General features: G+C 36.8%; 1 protein-coding gene across 4 annotated transcripts in view; it reads right to left on the bottom strand.

The window, feature by feature from the left end:
* Positions 1 to 12,658, bottom strand: part of STIM2 (stromal interaction molecule 2) — a 185,297-nt gene that overhangs the window by 32,165 nt on the left and 140,474 nt on the right. For all 4 annotated transcript variants that reach the window (XM_005207821.5, XM_002688161.7, XM_005207822.5 and 1 more), the window contains exon 4: positions 1,132 to 1,243. In XM_005207821.5, coding sequence (XP_005207878.1) covers positions 1,132 to 1,243 — 112 coding nt within the window. The remainder of the gene's footprint in view (positions 1 to 1,131; positions 1,244 to 12,658) is intronic.

The raw sequence follows: 12,658 nt of genomic DNA, 5'->3' as shown, positions 1-12,658 counted from the left end.
AATAATAGACAACATTATTAAAGTCTTTTGATACAGAAACAATCTAAGTTTGAATGGAACATGAGCAATCTTGTAAGGGTCAAATTTCAGTGAAATTTCTGCAAATTTTAACATTTAAATCTTTAGTGATTATTAGGTTAACTAATGGAATTTTAAAATATAATTTAGAAAAGTAGTGACAATTAATTCCAGACATCTAAGGGATAAACTAGCATCTTATACTTTGGTATCAGATCTATCCAGGTTCAAATACTACCTGGGCAAAATATCTAAATTCTATCTGACTTGGTTTCTTCAATCTATAAAATGGGAATAATAGTACATACTTAATTTTAACCTGAAGCTTAAATGAGATAATATACATTCAAATACATGTGTAATATACATTCAAAAATAATTACTATCATTTACCTTTTATTTATTAAACTTTTTTTTGAGATTTAACTTACTGTCTCTAATATTAAGTGGTTATTGCTGTTATTAAAAGAACAACAATTAAGAGATATCTGTACATTAATCCATTCAAATAGGTTTTCTCATATCAAATGAATAAGTTCTGTTACTTTTACCATAGGTTCAGAGGTTGGTCCTTTGATTTACCTAAGGAGAAGGCAATGGCACCCCACTCCAGTACTTTTGCCTAGAAAATCCCATGGACGGAGGAGCCTGATAGGTTGCAGTCCATGAGGTCACTGGAGTCGGACACGACTGAGCGACTTCACTTTGACTTTTCACTTTCATGCATTGGAAAAGGAAATGGCAACCCACTCCAGTGTTCTTGCCTGGAGAATCCCAGGGACGGGGGAGCCTGGTGGGCTGCCGTCTACGGGGTCGCAGAGTCGGACACAATTGAAGCGACTTAGCAGTAGCAGCAGCAGCAAAAAAGATATAGTTGACCCATCTTCTAATTCTCAAATTACTTTCTCTAGAAATAATTTTTTTCAAAGACCTGATTATTCAAGCAAGAAAAACTGATTAAAACTTACAAATTCATACCTTACAAGTGTCAGGGAATGGATATATTTATAATATTTTCTTTGAGTCCTTAGCCACAGAAGTACCTTAATTGAAAAGTGACCTTATTCTCTAGGAGCAGGAAAAAAAAAAAACACTTGGATAATAAAGACCCACCTGGGAAGCGTTGTTCCTTTGACATTGTTGTCTCTAAAATTCTTCTCATATTGGGGTAGTTCAACAAATTCTATCAACCACTGAAGTGTGTCCTCAAGGGTCCAATTATGAACTACAAAAGATAAAAACAAAGAATATTTTAAACACATGTGCATTCAGAATTTATAAAAATTATATATATGTATATACATACATATATAACACTACTGTAACTTCAGAGGAAATAACGATGTTAGACTGAATTTTCAATTCAATCACTAATAAGTACTAAAATAATGTTTGGCATTATATGAGAAGCTCAAAACAATGGAGACATACCTCCTACCCTTAAGGGCTTACAATCTAGAACAGAGAGGACACATAAAGGAAAAGAGAACAAAACATTAGCATGTTTAATTCTAAAATAAGAACCTATGCAAATTTGAACAGGATGAAATAATCTACTATTTCCCTGGCTGTAAAAAAACTTACCAGATATATATTCATTCTTCCTTTCATTTAACCATCCATCCACATAACATTATAAACCTGCTCAGTATCAGATTCCATTCTAGGCACTGGGAATATAGCAGTAAAGAAGATGGATAAACTCCTTGCCTTCATAAAACAAATTCTTTTGGGAGTAGGCAGGGGCAATTAATAAGAGGAGGAAGAAAAGAGGAAGAATTTCAGATAATGATCAGCTATTACAAAAGAAAGGAAAGATGTCAGGGTAAGTTTCTCTGAGGAGCTGTTACCTGATTTAAGACTCAAAAATTACAAGGAGCCAACACTGTGATGATCTTGGAGAAAAAACAATCCAAACAGACTTAAAAGCTGGTGTAAAAACCTTACGGAAGAACCAGCTGTGTATGAGGGATAGCGTGTAGGACTGGAAGGACCAGTCCAAAAAAGATTTTCAAGAATTCTGGATATCTTTCAATAAGAAGAGGGAAAAGTAAATAATCTATGCTTTTAAAATAGCACTCTCCACTGTGGAGAATGAATTGTGGGAGACAAGACTGAAAACAAAGAGAAATAAGACCAGTCCTTATCCAAGCAAAAGGAGTTATTGTCTTGGACCAAGGTTCTAGTAAGAGGATATAGTGACAAGTGGCCAGATTCAGGACGTAGTCCGGGGAAAATGCTTTTAGATGTTCTGATGAAATGGATGGAAGCTGGTAGGCAGAAGAAAGTCTAAAGAAGCACAGAGAGTGCTTCCACTAATTAAGACAGGAAAGAGTGAGGAGGACTAGACTTGGGCAGCAAGTAGGGGCAGGTGATAGAGACCAAAAGTTCTATTTTTAGACATTATAACATGTCTAAACATTTGAAGTATGTATCAGATATTTAAGTGCAGATAGACAAGAGCAGTCAGATATACAAATCTTGAGCTTAGAGAAAAGTAAGGTTAGGAATAGAGACATAAATTAGGAGTCATGAGCATACAGATGGTCTTTAGACTGAATGAGATCACCCAAAAGAGCTAAAGATAGCTATTACTGGATTCTAGGAGACTGGCTCCAAATCTTGAAGAAAAGGACAACTAACATCTCTTCTAGACACTTACTTTGAATTAAGCCCTTTATATGCATTTTTCCCTTTAAGCCTTAAAAATAAAGAAACAAACAAAAACTTATGAGATACTAACATGATTATCTCCATTCTGGAGATAAGAAACTGAGAAGTTAATGGGATCAAGACAGTCAGTAGCAGAACTGGATCTCAACTCAGACCAACTGACTTCAGGACCTGATTCTATGCTACTGTGAGAGGAATAATATTAAATAACAGTAGAGATATAAACAAGCAGTTAAATACTGGAAGCAGCTAAACACATTCTACTTCAAGAAGAACAAAGACAAGTTTATCCAAAGGAAAAGATTTGAATGTGCTGGAAAAAAGAAGAGCTCCATATTCGTCTTCATACATACTTTGAAGATGTGGAAAAACAAAATGCTTACAGATGACAGAAAAGGCCAAAGGAGAGGAAAGGAAAAAAGTGAGCAATAAAAGCAGATCTGGAAATCCATCTGTGATAAACCTGAGATGAGATCTTCCTGAGTATGAACTTACTTTTGCAAGCAAAGTTGATGTTCACAATCTGCCTTTTTCATTAAGTGTTCTTTAGAAGAAAAGTTTAAATAAATCAGAAACAAAACATTAACAAAACTTAACTTTTAAATAACATACAACATTTGATAATTTTGTACTAAGACAGCTTTGACAATTTTTTAAATGAGCTCTTCTTCTTGTGTTCCTGCCCTTAAGACTGGCCATGTGCCTGAGGCTGCTGTACCCATTTAGCCAAATAACGTAGAATAAATATCAGCCAAAGGTTCAGGACCTGGGTGCTTTCCACTGAATTTAATACATGCAAAGTAGCTTTTTTTTTTTTTTTTTTAAGTTTCTTCCTATTCAAGACGAACTGCACTGAGAACTGCCTGGTCTGAGACTCTGCCAAGAAACCGACAGCACAGCTGCACCTCACACACCCACACGAAAACTTCAGCCAAGATAACAGGATAAGATGCTGTCATGCCCATGGCTGTTCATCTGATCAACAGCAAAAGCCTAAACACTCCAGTGCATCAAAATATTCTCTCAATTATCAATGAAATAAGACAGAAAAGAAGAAAAATCAAATGAAGACATGTTTAAAGTACCCAAATTCTAGTATTATTCCATCTGATAAGCAGAGAATTACACTGGTGCTAAAGTAATTTTCTTTACAATGAATCTGTAAAACTACAAAATTCTAACACAGAGCACACAGTTTGCTTTGGGGTGCGGGGGTCTGGGGTTCATTTCATCATCTTTTTCTCATGCTTTTTGGTTTCTTTGGTAATGTCCGCTAAGTATCTTCTCAGGACCAGGACCTGTACTGTATGTATATTAGCTTTCTCCGCTCCAAATTCAGTAATTGTCTTTTGATTCTTAGGACAGATAATACTATGCCCTTCCTCGGGGTCTTTGCACACATGGCATTTCCTCTTTCATTTTCTCCACCCCTCTGACTCACCTTTACCTATTTACTTTATTGAGCCTTCATATTGCAGTTAAAACTTTAATTCCTTGGGGAACCTTGTCAAACACTGCTATATGATCATACATCACAATGTACTTTTAGGCACAGCATTTAACATAGCATTTATGATTATTTGTTTCTATGATTATTGTCTTAATATCTGTTCATACCTCTCAAGCATAAGTTTCTTGCTCACTCTTCTGTCCCTAGCACTTGGTACACAAAAGGTGCTCAACAAGATCCTCTCAAATAAATGAAGCAGACTGTGTGTGTAATTGACAACTGGCGTGCTTCGATTCATGGGGTCGCAAAGAGTCGGACACGAACTGAGCGACTGATCTGATGAAAATCTATTTTTACATTTCAGAAAGGAGATTCAAACAGAAAGAGGAACTTTTCTGTGTAAGAAATTTTTGTTGGCAAAAGAGTTATTAAGAATTATCTAGAAATCAACTATACTTCAATTTTTAAAAAGTAAACTTAAAAAAATTATCCAGTTCTTTATTATCCAAGTCTCACTGCCTCTTTCACATGCGCTGTTGCTAAACAGCATTTCCACCAGAGGGCAGACAGAGGAGGATAATGTATTTCTTTAAAAATATAGATTTTCTTCTTTTAGTCTATCTGGAAAGCTATGGAAATGTCAGTTTCTACTTAAATTCTATTGTTTCTGCTAGAAACTGCGACCAGCGCTACAGGTTGTTGTCTTTGAGTGATCTAGGACAATTTATCCCAATATCAACAGAAAGAACTCTGGAATTAAAACAGACCTGATTCCAATCCCAGGAACTCAATTTCTCACCATAAAAAATAATGAAACTGAGCTAGACCATCTTTAAAAGTCATTCAAATTCTTTGTTTTTGATTTCGTTATAATGAACAAAAGATGATGTTTAAAATACTGCTAGACTGTTAACCTAGAACAGTAGATTATAGAATAATGAGAGGGGGAAAAGTAACTCTAAGAACTTTCAGGACAGCAACAAAACTGTTCCTATTAAACACTGGGAGATTTGCAAAGCTTATTTCCAAAACCACTGCGACAACTCTTTGAAGTAGGTACTTTCAGCATCATACTGAACCTGTTAGTTTATGAAGGTGAAGTTCTTAATTAGCTAAAATGGATTACTAAATGGTCAAACCAGGTTTCAAACAAGTGCATGTCTAGAATCGTTTACCACTGTACAATACCGTTACCTCTTTAGAGTCAGGTAAATGGCCCTCATAATCAAATTAGGCACTTCAAGTAAACAGTTTATGCTCCACACTTGCAACCATGTATGTAGCTTTCTAAATCTGCCATATTCCCACATGTCATTCCTTTAACCTGGAATGGCATGCCCGTCTTCTTCCTTGTCAGGCTGCTCTTCCTTAGCCTTTGAGACCCAGATCAGGAACTCACTCCTCCATGAAGTTTTCCCTGTCTATCCATTTCTAGATTACAGTTGCTCTTCGTCACGCCCCTGATCATATGTACATATATCTGTCATAGGATTTATCCATGTGCTCTAATGAAATTGTCCGTGCTTGGGTTACCCTCTGGCTGATGAGTTCCTCAAGGGCAGGAACTTGTTCTGCCTAACACAGTGATTATTAACACCATAATGCCACATCCCTTTGATTAGGATTTTATATATTAATATACACTATATTTAACATCTCCAAGCCACATCTGTGAGACAGCTGTTCCTCTACAGTCTATACAGAGAACCTTGGCCAAGAGAGGCCATATAACTGTAATGTAGCACACAGCTAGAATTTGACTCTAATCTTCTGACCCCAAGTTCACTGACAATATAGGTGGCTCCTGATTTAAAAGAAGTGCTCATTATTTAACTTTAAAACTCAAAACACATTTTCTCTTAGAATCAAAGCTTCTGGACATATAGCATTAATAGTAATTCAAGAGTTAAACATTACATATGAGCAATCTGCCAAGAGTAATTGTGTTAATGGAGTCAGGATTCCACTAGAGACATCAAGTAAGCACCATGGCCTACTGAAGGCCCGGCAATAGTAACACTATAGCCCAGTGGAGCTATGCCAGTTCTTCATCATGGCACTGGCTTCTATGACTTGAAAAGGGGGCTCTACCAGCCTGAAGGGTAAGATTTCAAAGAGATTTCAGGAGATTCAGAGCTGCAGCAGGGCTCTGGACCAAAGGAAGTAGTGTGGGACAGGGGAGAATGGGGACAGGATGGTGACTAGAAGCAAATCTCCAGGAGATAAGAGGGTGTGGGGGGTGCACATTTATGGATTTTTCACAGGAACACAGGCAAGATGAGGATTCTCCTTTCCATTATCTCCCTTTGCTGCTAGCTAAAGAGCTATTACTGTAATAAGGGATGAGATTCCTGGTTCTGTACCAAAACAGCTTCCCTTTCTTCCCCTTATCCTAACTGTTGTTATCAATCCTACCTCCACATAATTATTTTGGACCAGCACTTTAAAGAGAAAAATTATAACTGTGCTTAGGAGAAAGCTTTTAGATAGCAGCAGGAGCTGTAGTAATGAGAAGAATGAAGAGATAGGAAAGGCTAGAAACACCCAGCAACAGAGTAAAGAAAGGAACATTCCTGTGGCATTAACAAAAGCAGGCTTCCAAAAAAGATGCATGAGTCATGCATAGGTACATCCTCAATTGAACAAATGAACTTATAAGGAGAAGAAACACCAACTGAAAGTGATGTCTCCCTCCCCTGAATTTCTATAGACTTACTATTCCTACCAAATGGCATATCATATGTGCTGCCTTATTTTGTAACTATTTGCTTAATTACATCTTATGTTCCTACCATATTGTAAGTTTCCAGCAGCTCAGCATAAAGTTGCCATTTAAGTATTAGCTGAATATATAACTGCCTTTTTTCTTTCTTAAAGAACCTGTTTTGTTTTTAATTGTGTCCACTTGCTATCCCATAGCTGTATGAAAGACATATGATACTGTTTTCACAATATCACATTTCAAAGTAACAATGGAGAATCCCTGACTCCAAAAGAAGATCACAGGAACTTATAACATGTTGGAAGTTAGAAGGTGCCAGTGTATAGCCATGTATGTGACATTAGGATGAGGTAAGAATTTGTGTGCTTCCTGTCCATTCCTGCCTCAAGCAAATGTGACAGAAACAAAAACTGTGAAAGAGAAACTTCAGAAGATTAAAATACATGTATTTACTTGCTCATTTCATCTATAAAATGGAATCTTATAAAACTTTCTCCAGTGGTCACGTATGAATGTAAGAGTTGGACTATAAAGAAAGCAAACGCAGAAGAATTGATGCTACTGAACTGTGGTGTTGGAGAAGACTCTTGAGAGTCCCTTGGACTCAAGGAGATCCAACCAGTCCATCCTAAAGGAGATCAGTCAGGACTGATGTTGAAGCTGAAACTCCAATACTTTGGCCACCTCATGCGAAGAGTTGAGTCATCTGAAAAGACCCTGATGCTAGGAAAGGTTGAGGGCAGGAGGAGAAGGGGACGATGGAGGATGAGATGGTTGGATGGCATCACCGACTCAATAAACATGGGTTTGGGTGGACTCCAGGAGTTGGTGATGGACAGGGAGGCCTGGCGTGCTGCGATTCACGGGGTCGCAAAGAGTCGGACACAACTGAGCAACTGAACTGAACTGAATGCACCCAGTGCAGTTAGCCATATACTTGTGTTAAGTTCAGTTCAGTTCATGAAGTTATAGGCCTAAAAATATGAAACAGGTTTGTGAAGTACCACCACCTAAGTTTTCATCTGTTATATTTAATATAAGTACAAGCTGTCCTAAAAGCCTTCAAATATGATTTGTGAAATCACCTAAATTCTGTGTGTGTGTGTGGGGGGGGGGGGGGGGGGGGGGGGGTGGTACTAATGACAAAGCATTAGTGTGCATGTAGAGACATGTTAATACAGCAGCACCTAACATTTTATAAGCACTTAGCAAGTTCCAGCAACTGGGCTAAATGCTTTATGTGAACTATCTCATGAAATCCTATGAAGTAGGTAGGAGTAATATAATCTTGGTTTACAGATCAGGAAGCTGAGGCTCAGACAGTATGAGTAACTTGTCTAAATTCACACACAAAGTAAGCAGTGGAGATAGGATTCAAAACAGTATCTGTTGACTTCAAAGCCCCAGCTCTTCACCATTACACTCCTTGTTCTCCTCTTTTCTGTATTAATGAGAATATTTCAAAAATATTTCCAAATTCACAATTAGCTGTGTCACACCTTGGATATATTTATATCTACACCATGGATATAATACATCATTTACATTTACTCTGCACTTCATTTCTTAGTATCTTTCTTTCTTACTACTTTTTAAAAAGTGCTACATTCTAAATTTATGATACCGTATCTAACGTTCTTAATATTAAGAAAGCAACTGGCATAATAGTTTCTTTTGGCAAACTACGTATTTTAGAAAAATCAATTCCTAATATCTTAATACAGTACTGTACAGCTAAACACGTTACAGTTACTACACACTTACTACTTTCTAATAAAGTATGAAAACTTCTTTGTAAGTATCAAAAGGTATGGTAGGAGGGTTAGGAAGGAGAAAGTAAAAATATTGTTAATGAAAGTAACTATCCTTAAAGCTGGCTATATGAAATGGTTAGTGAAAGAAGTTCTATATTTTGAAGCTACCCAGATACACAACCTAAAAACTATTTGCCATTTGAAAAATCTCTCAATTATTGCCATGTTTATGTGAAGTGCTAATTTCTAAAATATAGGCGCAACCCGTATTCATAACTTTTCCAAAGTCTGTTTCAACTAAGAATTTCAAGTTACAAAAGACTCAGAAGTTCTTACAGTGACAGTCATAACTTATTATGGGAAAATGCAACTGACTGAAGGTTCAACATAGCAAGACTTTGGTGAAAAGCAACTTTAATAACGAAATATAATATAAACATAAAAAATAAATTTTTCAAATATAAAAAATGAAAAAATTTAAAGCCTTCCACACTCCATCTTAACTCAGGCGGTTTACAGACTTTGTGGTGTCCAGAGCTCAGAGTGAGATTTTAGCTGATCAGCTGCTCAGGACCATCAACAGAGGCTTATCTTTAGAACAAGCAAGCATGTGAGCGCCTCAGATGCATGGTGGTCAGCAGGGCATGTCTCTGTAACGTGGACTAAATTCCTGCACTATGCTATATTTGGACACCTAAGAGCCACACCCTGAACTTGGGAAACCTAAATATCAGTAGTTGTATCAAAGAGAAATAACTACACACTTTCTCTCAGGAGCTCCTTACCTTTCATCATTCAAGAACTACATGTAATTTTTAGGCATCCTAGATAAATATTGGTAAATGTCTCAATACTCAAGAGTTCAAAAATTACAAGGGTATTATTGTTCTCTTCCCAACAGTGGTACAATGGACACTAAGAGAAGATTTTAATATTTTTCCTATTGTCAAGTGCATTCTTATCATTTAAACAAGAATATGCCATCAACACCTATTTTCATGAAGATTATGGAAGATAACAAAGACATATCTAAAAACAGAAACTGGAGAAACACTGAATCTCAAAATTGTATGACTGTTCTGAAGATTAACAAAACATATGAGGAAATAACTCTTAGGAATGGTAAAAGTGCTCCACAAATGTAAATTATTATCATAGTATAGTAAGTATTATTACTTATAACAAATAAGTAAGTTCAAGGAGTCTACTTACTTTATGTATCAGTCAATAAAATAGTGGACTCAATGGCTATAAAGGAACTAAATGTCAAGTTTTCCTAAATATCTCATTATGGCATCATTGAAGACATCACCTTAGGGACTGAGTGGATGAATTTCTAGTTACATATCTTCCATTTTACACTCAGCCCTTGACCTTTCTTTTTAAACCCCAAACTAAGACTATAAAGAATAATTCACATCAAATGAAAACAAGTTCTTTAAGGGCAAACAATATCTCTCGTTCATTCCTATACTCACAACACGCTATACAATGCCAAAAATATAACATGCACTAAACAAATGTGGAATGGCAGATGTTTCTTAGGAACTCAATTAATACTTGCTGGATAAGTGAGTGAATAATAAAATGATTTATTAACCAAAGCTGCCAGGAAAATGTCACCTTTGCATTCACTCTTAAGAGTGGCATTTCTATGCTGGAGAGGGTGTGGAGAAAAGGGAACCCTCTTACACTGTTGGTGGGAATGCAAACTAGTACAGCCACTATGGAGAACAGTGTGGAGATTCCTTAAAAAACTGGAAATAGAACTGCCTTATGATCCAGCAATCCCACTGCTGGGCATACACACTGAGGAAACCAGAAGGGAAAGAGACACGTGTACCCCAATGTTCATCGCAGCACTGTTTATAATAGCCAGGACATGGAAGCAACCTAGATGTCCATCAGCAGATGAATGGATAAGAAAGCTGTGGTACATATACACAATGGAGTATTACTCAGCCATTAAAAAGAATACATTTGAATCAGTTCTAATGAGGTGGATGAAACTGGAGCCTATTATACAGAGTGAAGTAAGCCAGAAGGAAAAACATAAATACAGTATACTAACTCATATATATGGTATTTAGAAAGATGGTAACAATAACTCGGTGTACGAGACAGCAAAAGAGACACTGATGTATAGAACAGTCTTATGGACTCTGTGGGAGAGGGAGAGGGTGGGAAGATTTGGGAGAATGGCAATGAAACATGTACAATATCATGTAGGAAACGAGTTGCCAGTCCAGGTTCGATGCATGATGCTGGATGCTTGGGGCTGGTGCACTGGGACGGCCCAGAGGGATGGTATGGGGAGGGAGGAGGGGGGAGGGTTAGGGATGGGGAACACATGTATACCTGTGGCGGATTCATTTTGATATTTGGCAAAACTAATACAATTATGTAAAGTTTAAAAATAAAATAAAATTAGAAAAAAAAAAGAAAGAAAAACATAAAAAAAAAAAGAGTGGCATTTCTAGATAAAGCAACAAACTTTTCAAAAGTATGGTTAAACTTCATAAAAAAGAGAGGATGATACTTTTCAAAGAATATGTTAATAACAAAATAACAAAAACAATTCTAAATTACAGCTTTACAAATGTTTGCTTTATTTTCTGCTAAGAGTTCAAAAATGCTCAATTTTTTTTTCTCTTGGAATTTGAAAGTCTCTTCAAAAGACTACCTGCACAGGTGACTTGGGATTTTTTTATTCAACAAATATTTACTGAGTGCACAGTAATTACCAGCGGGCACTAGATAAAACATCAGAGACAAGAAATTATTACTAAGACTAATGTAAAGCTTAATGTAAGAAAATGTATTGACTTCAAGGAGTTCAACAAATGATGAACACAACGTCCAGTTAATACATGCTCTATTTCCAAAGAGTATTAAATCAAAGGCCAGATAAAAGTTGAGCTTTCACAGTTTCATGTCACACATCTCTGGGCAAGAAGAGACATTACATGAGAAACGTGTTAATCCTTATTTCTTCCAGAATAGAAAAATTCACCAATTTCCATGGTAAAAGCATTTTCAAGATAATGTTACTCAGGAAATTTGTTTGATATGACTCTTTCTAGGACATCTAGCATCTGAAACAGTTCACAAATTATATTAGCTGCATTTGGTATATAGCATTTTCTAACTTAGGCTTCATCTACTAATATACATTACTAACACCAAAACAACTTTTAGGAAAAGTTTACTTGTTTTTTGAGTACTACTAACACAATGATTAAAACATTAAAATACTAGATGGCACCCCCATTTACAGGGGACTTTTTCAATAGCTAGAGTTATGTGATAAAGGAAAAATGTGAATAATGTGCTTTAGTAATAAAAATAAATTCATAAAGAAAATAATGTGCTTCAATAATAAAAATAAATTCATAAAGATGGACTCCTGAACACCATGTCACTGTACAGTGCTCACTCAACTTCTCTCCAAGGTCTATTTTTTAAGTCTCAAATTGCCCAACAGTAGCTGAGTTCCATATGGGGAGGGGAAGGTAGACTACTGGTGGTCAGAGTCTGCATATGAGGACATGGGAATACTAGGTCCATACAAGGCAAGCTCCTCAGTGAGGTAACAGCCCAATGGTGTCAAGAGACTGAAAATGTACAGGGGGACTGAGCTAACTAGAAAATATATTGATGATAACAGAACTAGTTTTTTCATGATTGGTGAAAAGAGATAGCTCAGTTGGTAAAGAATCTGCCTGCAATGCAGGAGACCCCGGTTCAATTCCTGGGTTGGGAAGACCTGCTGGAGAAGGGATAGGCTACCCACTCCAGTATTCTTGGGCTTCTCCTGTGGCTCAGCTGGTAAAGAATCTGCCTGCAATGCGGGAGACGTGGGTTCCATCCCTGGGTTGGGCAGATCCCCTGGAGAACGGAAAGGCTACCCACTCCAGTATTCTGGCCTGGAGAATTCCAGGGACTGTATAGTCCATGGGGTCACAACGAGTCAGACATAACCGAGAGATAAATAGGACAAGAAGTCAACTAAATAAACCAGCTAGAATTAATCCAGTAGTG

Source organism: Bos taurus, chromosome 6, assembly GCF_002263795.3.
Source record: "Bos taurus isolate L1 Dominette 01449 registration number 42190680 breed Hereford chromosome 6, ARS-UCD2.0, whole genome shotgun sequence".
NCBI classification, from domain to species: Eukaryota; Metazoa; Chordata; class Mammalia; order Artiodactyla; family Bovidae; genus Bos; species Bos taurus.
The sequence above is the reverse complement of the archived record's forward strand: the minus strand, read 5'-3'. Positions and strand labels throughout refer to the sequence as shown.